The 18,639-nt window shown below is 40.7% G+C and overlaps 1 protein-coding gene across 1 annotated transcript in view; it reads left to right on the top strand.

Annotated features, from left to right (window-relative positions):
* The window catches only part of RPS6KB1 (ribosomal protein S6 kinase B1), a 49,130-nt gene extending 36,166 nt beyond the window's left edge, over positions 1–12,964 (top strand). The window contains exons 10-15 of the mRNA XM_049771776.1: positions 789–896; positions 1,544–1,606; positions 1,787–1,864; positions 4,222–4,329; positions 8,820–8,932; positions 12,141–12,964. Coding sequence (XP_049627733.1) covers positions 789–896; positions 1,544–1,606; positions 1,787–1,864; positions 4,222–4,329; positions 8,820–8,932; positions 12,141–12,378 — 708 coding nt within the window. The 3' untranslated portion in view covers positions 12,379–12,964. The remainder of the gene's footprint in view (positions 1–788; positions 897–1,543; positions 1,607–1,786; positions 1,865–4,221; positions 4,330–8,819; positions 8,933–12,140) is intronic.
* The last annotated feature ends 5,675 nt before the right edge of the window (positions 12,965–18,639 follow it).

The raw sequence follows: 18,639 nt of genomic DNA, 5'->3' as shown, positions 1-18,639 counted from the left end.
AAAAACCAACAACAAAAAACTATGATTGGGCTTAGGTTTTCCAAAATTTAACATGAATGGTGTTTTATTAGTATTGGCTCCTTGTACTTTTCATTTTGGGATTTTGGGAATGGAATGATGGAACAGTGGATAGAGTTCTTGCCTTATACACAACTGCCCCAGTTTTGATCCCTGTGATCCCATATAGTCCCTCAAACGCCACCAGGAGTGATCCTTGTTTCACAGTCAGGATTAATACCTGAACACCCCTAGGTGTGAATCCTAAAAAAAGAAACAATAACAAACAAATGCAAACAAAACAAAACATTCCATTTGAGGTCTGAGAGAGAGTGCAACAAGGCCATTTCATTGTATACAGCTTACCCAGGTTCAAGCCCCAGCACTACATATAGTCTCTTAAACACCGTTAGGACACAGGCCCAGGAATAAGGCCCATTACTGGTAAAGTCCCAAAACAAATGTAAAACGATTAAAATTATTTAAATGATCTGTATCATTGCAGTGCTATGAAGCAGATGTCTAATACTGTCCATATTATATAAATGTAGATACAGAGCATATCTGATTCACCAAGTATCATATAGAAAATATATGGTGGCAGCTTAGTACCGCTCATGACATTTCAGTTTACCCTGTTCTATTGCTTAACTACTGTAGGTCTTTAGAAGACAACTTATTTTACTGCATAAGTTTCTGACCTCTGCTTAACTAATTTAGGAAGTGATAGTGCTGTTATTTGAAATTTGCTATTTTATTTACTAATTTTTGTCACTCTTTTTTACTCTTAGCCCCCATTCACAGGAGAGAATAGAAAGAAAACAATTGACAAAATCCTCAAATGTAAACTCAATTTGCCTCCCTACCTCACACAAGAAGCCAGAGATCTGCTTAAAAAGGTAGGGTTCTTAAATAGGCACACAAACCTTAAACTTTAATTACTAGGATTTAAGTAGAATTTAAAATGCAGTCTGAATAGGGGCTGGAGTGATAGTGGGTAAAGCACCTCGTACATAGACTACCTGGGTTTGATTCCTGGTATGCTGTGTGGTTCCTCAAGCCCACCAGGAGTGACCCCTGAGCATGGAGCCAGGAGTAAGCCCTAAATATAGCTGGGTGGCCTTTTCCCTACCCCACCCAAAAACCAACTCTATTCTGAATAAAGACTATAGTCAGATAATGAGTTTAAAAGTCTAGTTTGTGGGGGCTGGAGCGATAGCGCAGCGGTAGGGCGTTTGCCTTGCAAGCGGCTGACCCAGGATAGACCTCAGTTTGATCCCTGGTGTCCCATATGGTCCCCCAAGCCAGGAGTGATTTCTGAGCACATGGCCAGGAGTAACTCCTGAGCATCACTGTGTGTGCCCCCTCCCCAAAATAAAAGTCTAGTTTGTGAAGACAGAGACATACATTATTTAAATATTTTTATTTTCAGACAGTATTTACAGTAATTAATGGTATTTTCTCACGTCAAAGTAGCAATCATTCTATAAAGAAAAAATAAGCAGTTGGACTAAGTAAGGTTTATCAATTTTTCTTTCCTTTAAAGCTGCTGAAAAGAAATGCTGCTTCTCGCCTTGGAGCTGGTCCTGGGGATGCTGGAGAAGTTCAAGTAGGGATTGGCATGTTTAGTGGTTTGAGGGGAAGATGATGCTATTGTTAAGATTGTGTGAAGGTTGTACGTAGTTGCTTTTACGTATAGTTTATTTTGTAATTTTTAACTTAAATAGGCATTTAATTTGTGAATCTGGTAAAGTCTTGACTTCTTGATTTCTTGCTCATTTTTTCTTAGGCTCATCCATTCTTCAGACACATTAATTGGGAAGAACTGCTAGCTCGGAAGGTGGAGCCCCCATTTAAACCTCTGTTGGTATGCAGACAGCAAAATGTTTGATTTGAGAAATCTGCTGCCTTTCATTGTTCTTCTTATTGTTATTCTTGAGGTTGTGATGACCTGGTCACACACACCTAGCTTTGGTGCTGGCACATTGAGTTGTATTCACTGAGGGTCCCATACTTAGCCTAGGTGCTGACCAAGGATCTTTAGTTATGATTGAACCTGTTTTTGTGCACTTCATCTGTGTGCGCACACGTATTGTGGTCATAGTGCTCGTCGAGAAGGGGAGTCCTGGTGTTCACATAGATGCTTCCCAGATTGCTAGAGGTTACCACTATATATATATAAATTTATATAAATATTTATTGGTGCTTATAAATTTATTAAAATTAAATGTTTGAATTTATATAAGTATATAATGCATATAAAGATAATATATAATTATAGACTTTTTATGTATAATTTATTGCATCATCTGAATTACAAAGTTAAGAATTACTTATGATTGAATTCCAAGGTACAGAGTTAGAGCACCAGTCCCTTCACTAGTGCTCACTTCTCTCCACCACTGTCCTCTCTTCTTCCCCCACAGCCTGCCAGAGGCACATTTTTTTTTCTTTAGGCACTTTGGTTTATAATGCTGTAACTGATAGGATGTCATGCATATCATTTTACCACCTTTTAGAACACTGTCCTAGTCCTGAGTGGCCATGTCTTTCTACCATTGTCATGGTAGTCCTTTCCCTGACCTAATTCCCTTTTTCCAAAGCAGCAAACTTCCTACTTAGGTGGGAGGTGACCACTTCTTGGTATTACTCTCACCAGTCTCATCAGGACTTAACAGCTGTTGTGTCGTGTTGATATATACCTGAACGTGGTTTGGCCAGAAATCACTGGTGGTTATAGTCTGGCAGATCTACCAGGTGCAAACAGCGGAGCAAACAGGGTCAAGTTTGATGAATATGTGTATTAGTGTATCAGGAATCGAATTCACACCATATTCTGAATTGCAACTTTTAGATTAATAAAATTTCAGACAGAAATACTGACATAAACATTGGCAGCTGGAGCAATAGTACAGTGGGTAGGGTTTCTAGGTATAAACGATGAGAGCTACAACCACAATATTTGTGAGATGAAATACACAACCAAAGGCAAAAACAGGTTAAAATGGGCCTTGTATTGGCCCATTCAGGTTTAACCCCTGGCCTTTCATATCATTCCTTGAGCAGCTACCAGTAGTCCCTGAATGGAATCAGTCAGGAATGATCCTTGAACAGCTAGCCAGGGGTAAGCCCTGAGCTTTGTTGGGCTAGCCCACCCCTAAAGCATTAAAAACAAACAAACAACAACAACAAAAGAAATGAAAAGAAACAGACTAGGTTGTTGGATTTAATAGTAATATTCTTGCTTAAGAAAATAAAAACAGGGGCCGGGCGGTGGCGCTAAAGGTAAGGTGCCTGCCTTGCCTGCGCTAACCTTGGACGGACCGCGGTTCGATCCCCCGGTGTCCCATATGGTCCCCCAAGCCAGGAGCAACTTCTGAGCACATAGCCAGGAGTAACCCCTGAGCGTTACTGGGTGTGGCCCAAAAACAAAAAAAAAAAAAAAAAGAAAATAAAAACAGAGGGGCCAGAGCGATAGCACAGTGGTAGGGCGTTTGCCTTGCACACAGACGATGCGTAATGGACCTGGGTCAATTCCCGTCATCTCATATAGTCCCCCGAGCTTGCCAGGAGCAATTTCTGAGTGCAGAGCCAGGAGTAACTCCTGAGTGCTGCTGAGTGTGGCCTAAAAACCATTAAAACAACAACAACAACAACAACAACAAAAACAAACATGCAAAGTAGACTCTTGAGAAATCAAAAAGAATGACTCTGGGGCAGCATTAGGCTGGCCTGGTACCTATCTAAAGCATCCCATGTGGTTCCTTTTGTGCAAAGTCAGGAGCAAGCCCTGAGTACAGCTGGGTGTGGCCCAAAGCAACAAAACACAGAAACTTTGTGAGCAGAGCAGATTAATACTCAGATTTATTATTGCTGTTGTTGTGTGAGGAGTCAATTTATAGTCCTTGATATAAAACTCGGGGCTTCACAGATGCAAGGCAGACACCTGATATAATCTCTGGTCTCCCGTCTTTTGATTTTTATAAGGATTGTTAACTCTGTACTAATATCTATTTTAATGATGTTTAAGATTTGAGACTATAATTAGACTTCAATATTTTCCATTTGTATTAACATTTCTTGGTAAAATCATTCCTTTACTGCATTCATTTCCTATGAGGAATTGTATCTGTTGAGCCTTTTCCTGTATATGCATATTGCATTTGATTTTTACATACAATATAGGCGGTTCATTTTCTACTCGTTTTGTTTTTTTTTATAAAGCAATCTGAAGAGGATGTGAGTCAGTTTGATTCAAAGTTTACACGTCAGACACCTGTTGACAGCCCAGATGACTCAACTCTCAGTGAAAGTGCCAACCAGGTCTTTCTGGTAAGTGACGCATTTTCACATAGCCATGAGAAATTTTCATCTGAGGTCTGAGCTTTTCAATATTAAAATTGTGTTTGCTTGCTTTGCATTTGATATGGCTAACCTGAGCTGTAGTTTTCTTTAAATGGTTATTTTTTGTTTCTTCAAATATTTAGTGTAGAAACCTTTCACCAAATGGATGTTTCAATTAGGTTTTTTTTTTTGGGGGGGGGGGTCACACTTGGCAGTTCTCAGGGGTTATTCCTGCCTCTGCATTCTGAAGTTGCTCTGGCAGGCTCGGGGGACCTTATGGGATGCTGTGAATCGAACTGAGGTCTGTTGGGGTTGGCTGCATACAAGGCAAACGCCCTACTACTGTGCTATCACTCGACCCTGTAGTTTAACATTTTTACTCTATACAAAGGAGTTACAGGGATTGAAAGATAGTATAGGGTTAAGTCACTTGCCTTCCATATAGCTGACCCCAGTTCAATCCTTATCACTGCAGTTCCCCCAAGCATTTCTAGGAAAGACTCCCTACACCCAAGCATAGAGCCAGGATTAGGCGCTGAGCATTGCCATGTGTGCCCCCTCAAAAAACAAAAAAGGGAGCCAGAGTGATAGCACAGCAAGTAGGGCCTTTGGACATGATGGACAGAGGATGGGCCCAGATTTGATCCCCAGCATCCCATATGATCCCTCGAGCCTACCAGTAGCGATTTCTAAGCACAGAGCCAGGAGTAACCCCTGAGAACTGTCAGGTGTGGACAGAAAACCAAAACCAAACCAAAAACAAAAAACACCTTAAATCCAAAACAAAACAAGAAGTATAATCTAGAGATACCTAGCTACAAAGAAAGTTCAATTTGTGCAAATTTTTATATGTGTGTATAGCTAAATTGTAAACATACAAACAATTATTTTTTTTTCTTTTGGTTTTTGGATCATGCCTGGCAGCATTCAGGGGTTACTCCTGGCTCCATGCTCAGAAATCACTCCTGGCAGGCTCGGGGAACATATGGGATGCCAGGATTCGAACCAATGACCTTCTGCATGTAAGGCAAATGCCTTACCTCCACGCTATCTCTCCGGCCTCCGAACAATTAATTTTTTAGGTTATATCTATAATTTAAAAAAATGCTTGTGGGCTGGAGTGATAGCCTACTTATAGTGGGAAGAACATTTTCCTTGCACACGGCCTACCTGGGTTCAATGCATGGCATTCCATATGTCCCCTCAGCCTGTTAGGAGTAATTTCTGAGCTCAGAGCAGGAGTAATTGAGTGCAGCCGGGTGTAGCCCCAAATGAAAAAATAAAAATGCTTAGAATAAAAAAGTTGGGCACATGGTTCGTGAGGACATGTTTCCCACATCTCCCCTCTTAAGGTGTGGAGTTTCCTACTTTTATGATGGGTTGGTTGTTATTTGCTTTTGTGGGCACCTAAATATATTACAGTAGTCTCAGCTAAGTATCAGGAGAAATCTGATAGCAATCTATAGGCTTTGTGAGTCTAAATAGTTAACACGGAAGGCTCAACTAGCACTAGCCACCACCTAGTAAATCCTTAGACAAGGACTTTAGTAATACCATGGAGAGGGATAACAATCATTTCAAACTGACCTATGTTAATGTAAGTTTTGGTAATTCCATTTGCCTTTGTGTTTTGACAAGCAATATGAAGTAAATTTATGTTTTCATGAGACCAGCTATAGTGGTGAATTGGAGATTGAGGACTCTGTAAAGGAAGGTCAAACTGGTGCTGGGATTGGTGTCTTAATATTTAATGCCTTAAACTACTATATTATGAACAACTTGATAAATCACAGTATTACAGTAAAAATTAGAAGATAAAAAGTAGGGGTCTGAAAGTCAGTACATTGACTAAGGTGCTTTTCCTTGCATAAGGCAGATCTGGGTTTGATCCTCAGCACTGCATGTGATCTGAGCACTCTCAGGAGGGATCCCTGAGTGCAACTGAGTATGCCCCTAAACTCAACGGATAAAATAGGGTTCAGGAAGATAGCTCAGATTTGAGGATCACATGCTTAGCATGTGCAAAAACCTGTTACTGCATGTGTCAACCCAGCTCACCTATAAGTATCACCAATTACTTCCGTTATCTGGGTCCCAAACACTTAACACATATGTGCCTATAAAAATGTATTTGTGGGGCTGGAGAGATAGCACAGCTGCATTTGCCTTGCAAGCAGCCGACCTAGGACCTAAGGTGGTTGGTTCGAATCCCGGTGTCCCATATGGTCCCCCATGCCTGCCAGGAGCTATTTCTGAGCAGACAGCCAGGAGTAACCCCTGAGCAACACCGAGTGTGGCCCAAAAACCAAAAAAAAAAAAAAGAATTTGTACAGGGAGGTTAGGTGCTTGCCTGGCATGTGGCTTGACCCCAGGTTTCTATCCCTAACATCCCATATGGTCCTGTATACATGGCCAAAGTATTTCTTTTTTCTTTTTTTTTTTTTTTTTTTGATTTTTGGTTTTTTTGGTTTTTGGGCCACACCCAGTGTTGCTCAGGGGTTACTCCTGGCTGTCTGCTCAGAAATAGCTCCTGGCAGGTACGGGGGACCATATGGGACACCGGGATTTGAACCAACCACCTTTGGTTCTGGATCAGCTGCTTGCAAGGCAAACGCCGCTGTGCTATCTCTCCGGCCCAGCCCAAAGTATTCTGAGTGCAGGACCAGGGCTAACTTCTGATCATTGCTGGCTCTCCCCCTCCCCCAAAAATATTTTGATTTGTATCAGTGAATTAGAGATAGTCATGATTAAGGCATGGTGGTTATAACTTTAGCCTATTAAAACATGTGAAAATGATCTCAAGTTCACATAATTAAAGCACATTACCTGAAGCACATTACCTGTAGAAATGCAGCTTGTTCCCTATGATTTCACCTAGTTTCACACTATTGGTTATGTTCTAAAACAAACCAAAATAAAGGCCTGAGAGAGAGAGATTAAGGCAATTGCCTGCATGATCCCTCCTACCCCTTATGGGTCCCCTGAGGACCACCAGCAGTGACCCTTAAACATAAACAAGAAAAAAAAACCCTAGAGCACTACCAGGTGTGACCTAATGATCCTTCCAAAAATAAAAATAAACTGACAAAATGGTATTACTACAATCATAGGGGTTTTCAAATTGCTTTATTCTTTTTTTTTGGGGGGGGGGTCACACCCAGCACCACTCAGGGGGTTACTTCCCTGGCTCTATGCTCAGAACACGTCTTGGCAGGCACAGAGGACCATATGGGATGCCGGGATTTGAACCACCATCCTTCTGCATGAAAGGCAAATGCCTTACCTCCATGCTATTTCTTCGGCCCCCAAAATGTTTTATTTCATTAAAAAAAATCAGGAAAAAAATTCAAACCTGACTAGTTAGACAATTCTTTTTTTTTTTTTTTTATTGCTTTTTTGGGTCACACCCGGCAGCGCTCAGGGTTACACCAGGGTTACACTGGTTCTGCACTCAAATCGCTCTTGGCAGGCTCGGGGGACCATACAGGATGCCGGGATTCGAACCACCGTCCATCCTGGATCAGCTACTTGCAATGCAAATGCCCTACTGCTATGCTATCTCTCCAGCCCCTAGTTTGGTTTTTGGGCCACACCCGGCGATGCTCAGAGGTTACTCCTGGCTGTCTGCTGTCTGCTCAGAAATAGCTCCTGGCAGGCACAGGGGACCATATGGGACACCAGGATTTGAACCAATCACCTTTGTTCCTGGATCGGCTGCTTGCAAGGCAAATGCCGCTGTGCTATCTCTCCGGACCCCATAATGAACATTTTAAAATAATGTTTAAGTATACTTTAGTCCTTCTAGTTTCATAATGAAATGTGAAATGTGTAACTATAGCAAGAGAAGGTGAAGAAGAAAGTTGATCCCTGGTATCCCATATGGTCCTCTGAGCCTGTCAGGAGCGATTTCTGAGTGTAGTGTCAGGAGTAACCACAGGGCCCACTGGTTGTGGCCCAAAAACAAAAAAGAAAGATAAGCATGGAAAGAAGTACATAGAACAAAATGAGATAGGAGACTAGAGTTTCAGGTGTTTACTGTTGGTGTGTCAGAAAGTGAACAACCATCAACTTACTGATTTGGAGGACACACCTCATTGTTCTCCAGGGCTACTCCTGATTCTGTACTCAGGGTCATTCCCAGCTGTGCCGAAAATTTGAAGTGCTGGAAATTGAAGCTACATGCAAAATAAGTGCCTGACTCTGTACTATCTTTTCATCTTTTCACTTATCTTTTTTGTTCTATTTTGTTTTGTTTTTGGGTCACACCCGGCAGCACTCGGGTTACTCCTGGCTCCATGCTCAGAAATCGCTCCTTGCAGGCTCGGGGCATCTTAGGGGATGCCAGGATTTGAACCAATGACCTTCTGCATGAAAGGCAAATGCCGTACCTCCATGCTATCTCTCCCGCCCCATTTTTTACTTATCTTAAATGTATCGGACAAAATGCCATTCTGAAGTCTACTGTTATTCTCTTTCAGGGTTTTACATATGTGGCTCCATCTGTACTTGAAAGTGTAAAGGAAAAGTTTTCTTTTGAACCAAAAATCCGATCACCTCGAAGATTTATTGGCAGCCCACGAACACCTGTCAGGTATTTTCAACTTTAATATTCTGAGATTTTTTTTTTTTTTATTATTTAACTTAGACGAACACTCCTTAGGAAGTTTATGCCATATTATAATAAATGAAAGTTAAGCTATGCCCTCTTTAGCTGACATAAACATGTCATCACCTGCTCCTTATAGAGCATTTGACTAATTTTGTTATTAACCTGCTAGGTTGCTTGCTTCTTTTCTAAACATAAGCCTTTGCATTAGCAGCTGTACTTTTCTTTATTTTTGGAGGTTTCTTTTTGAGCCAAACCTGGCAATGCTTGGGATTACTCTTTTTTTTTTTTTTGGTTTTGGGCCACACCCGTTTGACGCTCAGGGGGTTACTCCTGGCTATGTGCTCAGAAATCGCCCCTGGCTTGGGGGGACCATATGGGACGCCGGGGGATCGAACCGCGGTCCTTCCTTGGCTAGCGCTTGCAAGGCAGACACCTTACCTCCAGCGCCACCTACCCGGCCCCCGGGGGATTACTCTTGACTCTGTGCTCAAGGATCACTCTTGGGAGGGCTTGGGGGAACATATGGGATGCTGGAAGTAGGAGGCCAGTTCAGCCTTGTGCAAGGCAAATTCTCTGTTCTCTGCATTATTACTCCAGCCCCACAAATGCCCTATTCTGGAGGGTTTGGGGAGGAAGGGCATTTGGTTATTCCTGGCCGATGCTTAGGCACTGTTCTTGGCTCTGGTGCTCAAGGATCATTCCTGACAGTGCTTGGGAAACCATATTTGTAGTGCCCTGGGAGTCCATTGGGATTAGCTGCATATCCAAGACAAACAAGCACCTTAACTCTTTTTTTTTTTTTTTTTTGGTTTTTGGGCCACACCCTGTGACGCTCAGGGGTTACTCCTGGCTATGCGCTCAGAAGTTGCGTCCTGGCTTCTTGGGGGGACCATATGGGACGCCGGGGGATCGAACCGTGGTCCGTCCTAGGCTAGCGCAGGCAAGGCAGGCACCTTACCTCGCAGCGCCACCTGCCCGGCCCTGCACCTTAACTCTTGTACTATCTCTTTGGCCCACAATAGTCCTTTTATTCTCTTTTATTCAATATTTATTATATACCAGCAGCTACGATTCATGTTAGGGGGACACATTATTAAAACAGGAATTGTTTATATTTTAACGAGGCTTAAAGTTTAGTAAACATTAACATGGAAGTACAAAAATATGTAATTCTAAGAAGTACTAAATGTTTTATGAAAAAAGAATATGTTGGTGTAGAACAAAGACTAGTGGGTTTTCTTGCATTCAGAGAAAGGCCTTGGATAAAGTAATATGTAAGAAAAAAAGGAAGGGCCCCGGAGAGATAGCACAGCGGCGTTTGCCTTGCTAGCAGCCGACCCAGGACCAAAGGTGGTTGGTTCGAATCTCGGTGTCCCATATGGTCCCCCCGTGCCTGCCAGGAGCTACTTCTGAGCAGACAGCCAGGAGTAAACCCCTGAGCTTCACCGGGTGTGGCCCAGAAACCAAAAAAAAAAAAAAAAGGAAACAGATAATCATAAGCCAGAAAGAGAAGTCAAGGGTCTTTATTTTGGGTAGATGGGTGGGGGCAACGTGGGCCCTTGGGGAACTATATAGGGTACAGGGAATTGAACCTGGGTTGGCTACATGCAAGGCAAGTTCCCTGTCCTCTGTACTGTCCGCTCTGGCCCCAAGAGAGTCAAGGTCTACAGTTAGAACAACTTGTACAAAAGCCATGAGGGAGGAAAAACAGCCTTTTCTTAAAAAATGTAAAGATCAGGGGCCGAAGCAAATAGCACAGTGGTAGGGGTGTTTGCCTTGCAAAGCGGCCTGACCCATGACCAGCCTCAGTTTGATCCCTGACATCTTAGATATGGTCCCCCAAGCAGGAGCAATTTCTGAGCGCATAGTCAGGAGTAACACCTGAGCGTCACTGGTGTGGTCCCAAACCAAACCAAACAAGATGATCAACATTCCTGAAATTTAATAAGAAAGAGAATGGGAAGTTTGGATAAGTAGTTATCATTTTGTTTTTGAACCATACCCAGTTTGTTCAAGGTCTATTCCCAGGTTGTCACTGGGGACAGTGTGCTGCTAGGGATGAAAGTTGGGCCTTCAGCATACAAAGCAGGTATTCCAATTTATTGAGCCACCATACTGGCCTCTACATAGTATTTTATTTTAAATGCAATGGAAAGATATTTCTTTCTTTCTTTCCTTTTTTTTTTTTTTGGTTTTTGGGTCACACCGGCAGTGCTCAGGGGTTTACTCCTGGCTCCACGCTCAGAAATCACTCCTGGCAGGCACAGGGGACCATATGGGATACTGGGATTTGAACCACCATCCTTCTGCATGAAAGGCAAACGCCTTACCTCTATGCTATATCTCTTCGGCCCCGGAAAGATTTTTTTTTGTTTTTGTTTTTGTTTTTGGGCCACACCCGGTAATGCTCAGGGGTTACTCCTGGCTATGTGCTCAGAAGTTGCTCCTGGCTTGGGGGACCATATGGGACACTGGGGGATCGAACCGCGGTCCGTCCAAGCGCAGGCAAGGCAGGCACCTTACCTTTAGCGCCACCGCCCGGCCCCGGAAAGATATTTCTAAGGGGAGGGTAAAATGACTTTTTTGGGGGTGGGGGAGTTGGCTGTTGGGCTACACCCAGCAGTGCTTAGCGGTTACTCTTGACTCTGCTCAGGAATCACTCTTGGCAGGCTCAGGGGACAATATGATATGCCAGGGGATCGAACCAGTTCTGACACAGCAAGGCAAACACCCTACCTGCTGTGTTATCACTCTGGTCTCTAAATGACTTTTTGTTTTGTTTTGGTTTTGGGCCACAACCAGTCACGCTCAGGGATTACTCCTGGCCATGCGCTCAGAGATTGCTCCTGGCTTGGGGACCATACAGGGTGCCGGGGATCAAACCCAGGTCCGTCTGGGTCAGCTGAGTACAAGCACGTGCAAGGCCCTTACTGTAGTGTTATCATTTCGGCTCCTAAAATGACTTTTGTTGTGAATATGTATTGAGGATATTATTGGGCCAAGTATAGAAGTTATATAGGACTAGTAAGGAACCCAAGCAGTTAGTCTAGGGGCAAGAAAGCTTACCTATTGTCTTTGATAATCCACACAAAATAATAAAATAGATGGTTTAATATCCCACTCCTAGTATAGAAAATGTTTCTTGTTAAATAAACATTGAGACAAATGATAGCTCTTCCTTGTCTTAAAGCCCGGTCAAATTTTCTCCTGGGGATTTCTGGGGAAGAGGTGCTTCAGCCAGCACAGCCACTCCTCAGACGCCTGTGGAATACCCAATGGAAACAAGTGGCATAGAACAGATGGATGTGACGATGAGTGGAGAAGCTTCGGCACCACTTCCAATCCGACAACCAAACTCTGGGCCATACAAAAAACAAGCTTTTCCCATGATCTCCAAACGACCAGAGCACCTGCGTATGAATCTATGACAGAGCAATGCTATTGAATGAATTTAAGGCAAAAAAGAGGTGGGCAAGGAATGTGCAAGCATCCTGCACTGTGAAACAAGGCGACTTAAAACAAGTCTCTAGAAGAGTCGGTCTCTATGTAGAACACTTTGGACAGAGGAAAAACAAAAATGGATTTTAAAAAATAAAATCAATCAATGGTGCAAAACAAAAGAAAAACTTAAGCAAAATAGTATTGTGGAACTCTTAGGCACATCAGTTAATTGATTCCTAGTGACATTTTCTCAACCGTATCAAGGATTTTCATGTCGATGGCTCAAAACTGACAGTATTAAGAATAGGTTGTTGCTTCTGAATCACTGTTGAGTTTTGATTGTGTCGAAGAAAGATTTTCCCTGTCATTAGGCAAAGTATGAAATTGCCTGTAATACTTGCAAACTAAGGACAAATTAGCATGCAAGCTTGGTCAAACTTTTCCGGCAATGTGGAATCAGAGATAAAACTTATCAATTGTTTTATGTGCAAACAACCTGAATCTTTTTTTTATATAAATATATATTTTTCAAATAGATTTTTTGATTCAGCTCATTATGGAAAACACCCAAAACTTAAAAAAACAAACAAACAAAAAAAAAACAAGAATATCGGTTGGTGAAGAAAGCCACACAACTTATGTTTCTTCTTTTGGTGAAATAATAAAATGCAACTGAATCATTGTTAACCACAGCTGTGGCTCGTTTGAGGGATTGGGGTGGACCTGGGGTTTATTTTCAGTAACCCAGCTGCAATACCTGTCTGTAATACTAGGAAACAAAAAGAATCTATTTAATCATTTCTACTTGCAGTAATGTTATGTGCTAAACTTAACTGGAAGCATTGGAAATGGGCATAAGCTGTGTGTCCTACATTTCATCTTTGTCCTAGGCCAGCAAGGCACTGGAAAAATAATGCCACCTGTTCTTATACCAGTATTTGTTTCAAGATGCCAAATGTGTTCAGCCCATGGCTGAAGAGGGTAGGAGAGTCAGGATAAAATGCATACTGAGGGCGGCAAAGAGGGAGAGAGGGAAGAGGGCAGTGCCATGGTCTACTGTGTCTAACAATCTCTTTACAGCAAATTGGGTAAGGTTTTTTTTTTAACTGTCTCTGTCTACCTTCCTTACATTTTTTTTTCCTTATCAGTTCTAAAGGGAAAAAAAGGTATAGATATTTCTTCTATACTGGGCTGTTTTTGATTAAAATATTTGATGCCTTTTTGATGAATGTCTTCCACAATAAGAAAACTTAGTGGGCTTAATTTAGGAGACATGTTAACAAGACACTATGTTTTTTGAAATTGTAGCAAAATCTACATGTAAGTGATATACAGGTATAAAAGAGTAAAAATAAAGGTAACTTTACCTTTCTTAAATTACTTCCTGCCTTAAAGAGAGCATTTCCATGACTTTAGCTGTTTGAAAGGGTTTAATATCTGCAGAGCTTTATAAAAAATATTTCAGTGCATACTGGTATAGATGACCAAACCGTTGCAGTTAAGTCTTTTTGTTTGTCTTTTATAAAAAAAAATGTCTTTAGTCTGAGTTGTGCAAAGTCCGTTTGTAATATTTTTGCAACCCTAGGATTTTTTTTCTTACATAGTTGCTGCTTGCTGTGTTCTCCAAACCTTTTTGAGCCATAGGATCCAAGCCATAAAATTCTTTATGCATGTTGAATTAAGTCAGAAAAGAGCAAAGCTTTACTTAAGTGGTAATTCAAGTGAGATGAGTTTAAATCCTATGATAGTAAAAACAGAACTATCAAAATAATTGGAAATAAAACTTTAATTGTGGCAATAAATGAATTGAGAACAATTCATCTTTGGGTACAAATCCCTTTTTTATTTTTACTTTTTTATTTTTAAATCACTTCCTCTAAACTTTCCCTTATTTTAGCATCTTTAGCTAGGAAATTAGAAGCTATGATTATGACAGAGGTAAAAAAATTTTACTCAAAGTTGCAGATCTCCAATCTGTAAGCTTATGGTGTCTGAGAAAACAACCCAGAAAGCTGTGATGATATGTATAGACTTTCAGACTGTAAATGGCTTGTGCTTCTCTGATCCTTGTTTTCAAATACTTAACTGTAGTGTTGACTGACCAGTTTCCAGCAAAATTTTCACACCAAAATGTTTCTCCTTGGTTCTATTTGCTAGTAACATTTGCACTGTGATTGGCTGGCGATACCACCCCATAGCTAAACCATTTTCATAATTAGCACTGCCAACAATAGTAACCTTCCTGCAGTAAAAGCATTAATTGCACACCTACCATTCACATAAATACAGTTTTTCAAACTTAACAGTAAGTGAAATTAATTTACTATACTGTGGCAAGTGTATTGAGAAATTGTTTCATAGATATACCCCTATTATGACTGTGAAAACACGTCAAGTGCCACTTCGGTGTCACGACAGAAAGCACACACCTATGCAATATGGCTTACCCTATATTTATTTGTAAAAATCCAAACATAGTTTAAAATATATGTCAATATTACTAGTTTGAATTTCTAAGAGGGTTCTTTATGATTATTCCAGGTAAGTATATAAGAGATTAGTGCTTTTCTTTTGTCACTTGATTATTTTGTTTAAAATTCAAGCAACTACAGGATATTTTTTTATTTTATACATGCTGTTTTTTAATTAAAGTATAATCACTGAAAAAGTTTACTAATTTTGATTTTATAAGGTTTGTAGCATTACAGAATAAACTGGGATTTATAAACCAGCTTGTGATTAACAATGTAAAGTATAATTATTGAACTTGAACCAGAATTTTAGGAAAAATATTTTTTTCCCTTTATGGTCTTAAAATAATTTGATTTTGTCAAAATTTTTCCATACTGGTTTTTTTTTTTTTTTTTGAGATAGAAGATAATTTTTTTTTTTTGGAAAGAATGCCATGTACGATATTCCATAAATTCAACATAATTATCAACATGATGCATCTTCAATAATATACTGAGCCTTGGATTTTATATTTACTATAGGACCTATTTTGGTTATCCACATATATGGTTCCTAGCTTACAAGGGCTAGATCTACAGTCATTCTTATGAGAAATGTTGAATTTATGAAGAATGGATTTTGAGGTTTTGAATTGGTTAATTTCTCAAAAATAATTAAATGTCTGAACTTATTTTTTTGAGTAGACACTAGCAAACTGAACAAAGCAGTCATAAAAGTATTTGTCACTCGACCTTTGTATGGTCCATTGCTGATTGATTCTTGCGTGTATTAAATTACCACTATCGCACAAGTTACTATCTCAGTGATTATCTGAAACAATAACATCTGAAAGATGGGGTTCATCTGTGCTATGTTTGCTCTTTATTATTTTTATCCTTTCCCAAGTTAGCTTTGCTTCATTGGTAAATTATTCAGCTGCCTTATTAGGAGTGCTATGAGGGTTAGACCTTTTCTGCTTCTTCATGTGTATTTAGTTTTACTGTATTAAGTATTTGATTTTGGATTGAATGAATGTACATAGAAATTAAATGCAAATTTGAATGAACACAAATAGAAGTGATTTTTTTTAATTATCCTAAGAATAAATAACAGTATTATATGTCAGGTACACAGTGGTTTCAATCTTTCTTTTCCATTAATACATAACACCAGATGTGGCTTGCTCTTTAAGCCCCATGTTCTCCTTCGAACACTTGCTTGTTTCTTTTTTCTGTTTTTGGTTTTTTGGGTCATACCCAAAAAAAGGGGTTATTACTGGCTATGTGCTCAGAAATTGCTCCTGGCTTGGGGACCATATGGGAGGCTGGGGGATCGTCCTAGGCTAGCGCAGGCAAGGCAGACGCAAGTGGCCCACCCCAACTCTATCCCTGGCACAGGATATGGTCCTCAAATTTTAGAGGCTCACTCCTGATTGCTGCCAGGTGTCTGTCTGCTGCTCTCCCCAAAATAGTTCATCTGAGGGGTCAAAGAGAACTAAGCACATGCCTTAAATGCAGGAGGCCTTGCTGGATCCTCCATACACACCACTGACCTGGATTTGAACCCTGTCAGGTATGATTCCTCACCACAGCCAGGAGTAAGCACTACTGGGTGTGACCCTAAACCAAAAGTTCATGTAAAAATTTTGTTTTATATAAAAACAGACGACTTTCTTTTGCTATTGTTTTGTTCAGCGACACTGTCAATGATTGTTTGGTGTGTGCATACAAATTAGTGTGTAATTTTTAACCTTTTTAAATGTTTGTATTCAACAAAAAAAAAACCAAAACAAAACAAAAAGGGGCCGGAGCATGGAGGTAAGGCATTTGCTTTTCATGCAGAAGGTCAGTGGTTTGAATCCCGGCATCCCATTTGGTCCCCCGAGCCTGCCAGGAGCGAGTTCTGAGCGTAGAGTTAGGAGTAACCCCTGAGCGCTGCCGGATGTGACCCAAAAACAAAAAAAATTCAAACCAAAACAAAATGTTTGTATTAGCTACAATGGACTTTTTTTGGGGGGGGGCGCGGCACATCTGGCCGATCTCGGGTTACTTCTGGCTCTGTATTCAGAACTCATCCCTGGCAGACTTGGGGGACCAAATGGGATGCCAGGGATCAAAGCAAGACAAATGCCCTATCTGCTGTGCTGTTGCTCCAGCCCAAATGTTCTGTTTCAAGTGAAGTGACTTTTTTTTAAAAAATAACTTTGTTTTTTGGCCCACACTCAGCAGTGTTCAGGGTTACTCTGGCTCTGCACTCAGAAATCATTCAGAACTCATTCCTGACAGACTCGGGGACCATATGGGATGTCAGGAATTCAATTGGGTACCTTGCCGTGCATGCAAGGCAAACGCCCCACCGCTGTGCTATTTCTGCCCCTATTTAGTGGAATGACTTTTTAATGGACACAAAGCCCAGTAGCTGAAAAACACTGATGTAAAAGTACACAAATGTTTTAAACTAATGCCTTATAACTAAAATATGTAGGATTCAAGCCAGTGCTCCAAAGCCTTTTCCTTTTTTAGTAAAGGAAAACAGGATATAAAGAGAAGGGCTTTAAATGTCATAACCATTATCAGTAGACAATATAGCCATACTAGATTTCTTTTTACATTCATGAAATGTAAATAGTGAAGAAAGGAAACATACTGTTTTGTGAGGTGATCATGGCATAGTGCATAGTTAACAATACTGTATACCAGAAATAACTTACTGGTATTTTTGTTTTTGGGCAATATTCAGAAGTGCTCAAGGATTTCTCCTGGTAGTACTCAAGGGACTGTGCAGTACTCTTCAAGTTATCTCTCGAGGTTCCTTATAAGCCTGTTGTCTTAAAACTAAAGCAGAGAAGTATCAGCTGTAACTAATATTGTTACTCATATACGCATAAGGTATATGATAAAAATGAACACCTTTTTTTCCGATTTTTGAGCCATATTTGCAGTGCTAAGGGTTACTCCTGGCTCTGTGTTCAGGAATCATTGCTGGTGATGCTCGGGCCATATGGATTGTCAGGGACCAAATCCAGGTTGGCCTCAAGCAAAGCAAACACCCTTCCACACTGTACTAACACTCTGGTTCTGATATGTAAAGGTTCTTTACAGGACTAAAGGGCTGAAATAACTCAAGTAGTAAAATACTTTTTTCATTTCTTGGGGGGGGGTGTGATGGTAGGAGGGGATGACCTCTATTGGTCTTGCATGTTCAAGGATCTTCCTGAGACACTCCATTAGGCAGTGTGGGGCCCCATGGTTCAACACTGGAAAGGCAAAGTGTGATCAAGCTTGTAGTCACAAATTAAAACTTGAGGCCTCAGGCGTGCAGCCAACCTTTGGAACTACCTATGTTGTTTTACTAAGTCAGCACATCTATCATACGTATATTCTAATCCCAAGTTGCTTTTCATATCCTACAACCTGCTCTATATCTACAGTTTCTGAATAAAGTCAAAAAGACAAAGTAGCTATTTTCGACTTTCTGGTATATATATATATTTTTTGGGGGGGTACTTCTGGCTCTGTTCTCAGGCCTCACTCCTGGTGCAACTCAGGATCATATGGAATATATGGGTACTGAACCCATGTCAGCTATGTGCAAAACAAGTGCCTTAATGTACTATCCAGCACCCCAATTTTCAGCTTTTGTAATTGTTAACAAGGTAGGTAGTAAAATAAAAATAAATCATGACTTGAGTAAAATGTTTGTGTTTACTACTTGTCAGTGTTTACATGAGGGAAAAAAAGCCTTTCAAATGTCCTTTTTGTCAATTTGGGTGGCCATTCCATACTGGGCTGATTTAA

The sequence above is a fragment of the Suncus etruscus genome, chromosome 1, assembly GCF_024139225.1.
Source record: "Suncus etruscus isolate mSunEtr1 chromosome 1, mSunEtr1.pri.cur, whole genome shotgun sequence".
Classification (NCBI taxonomy): Eukaryota; Metazoa; Chordata; class Mammalia; order Eulipotyphla; family Soricidae; genus Suncus; species Suncus etruscus.
This window is presented reverse-complemented; position numbering and strand designations above follow the sequence as displayed.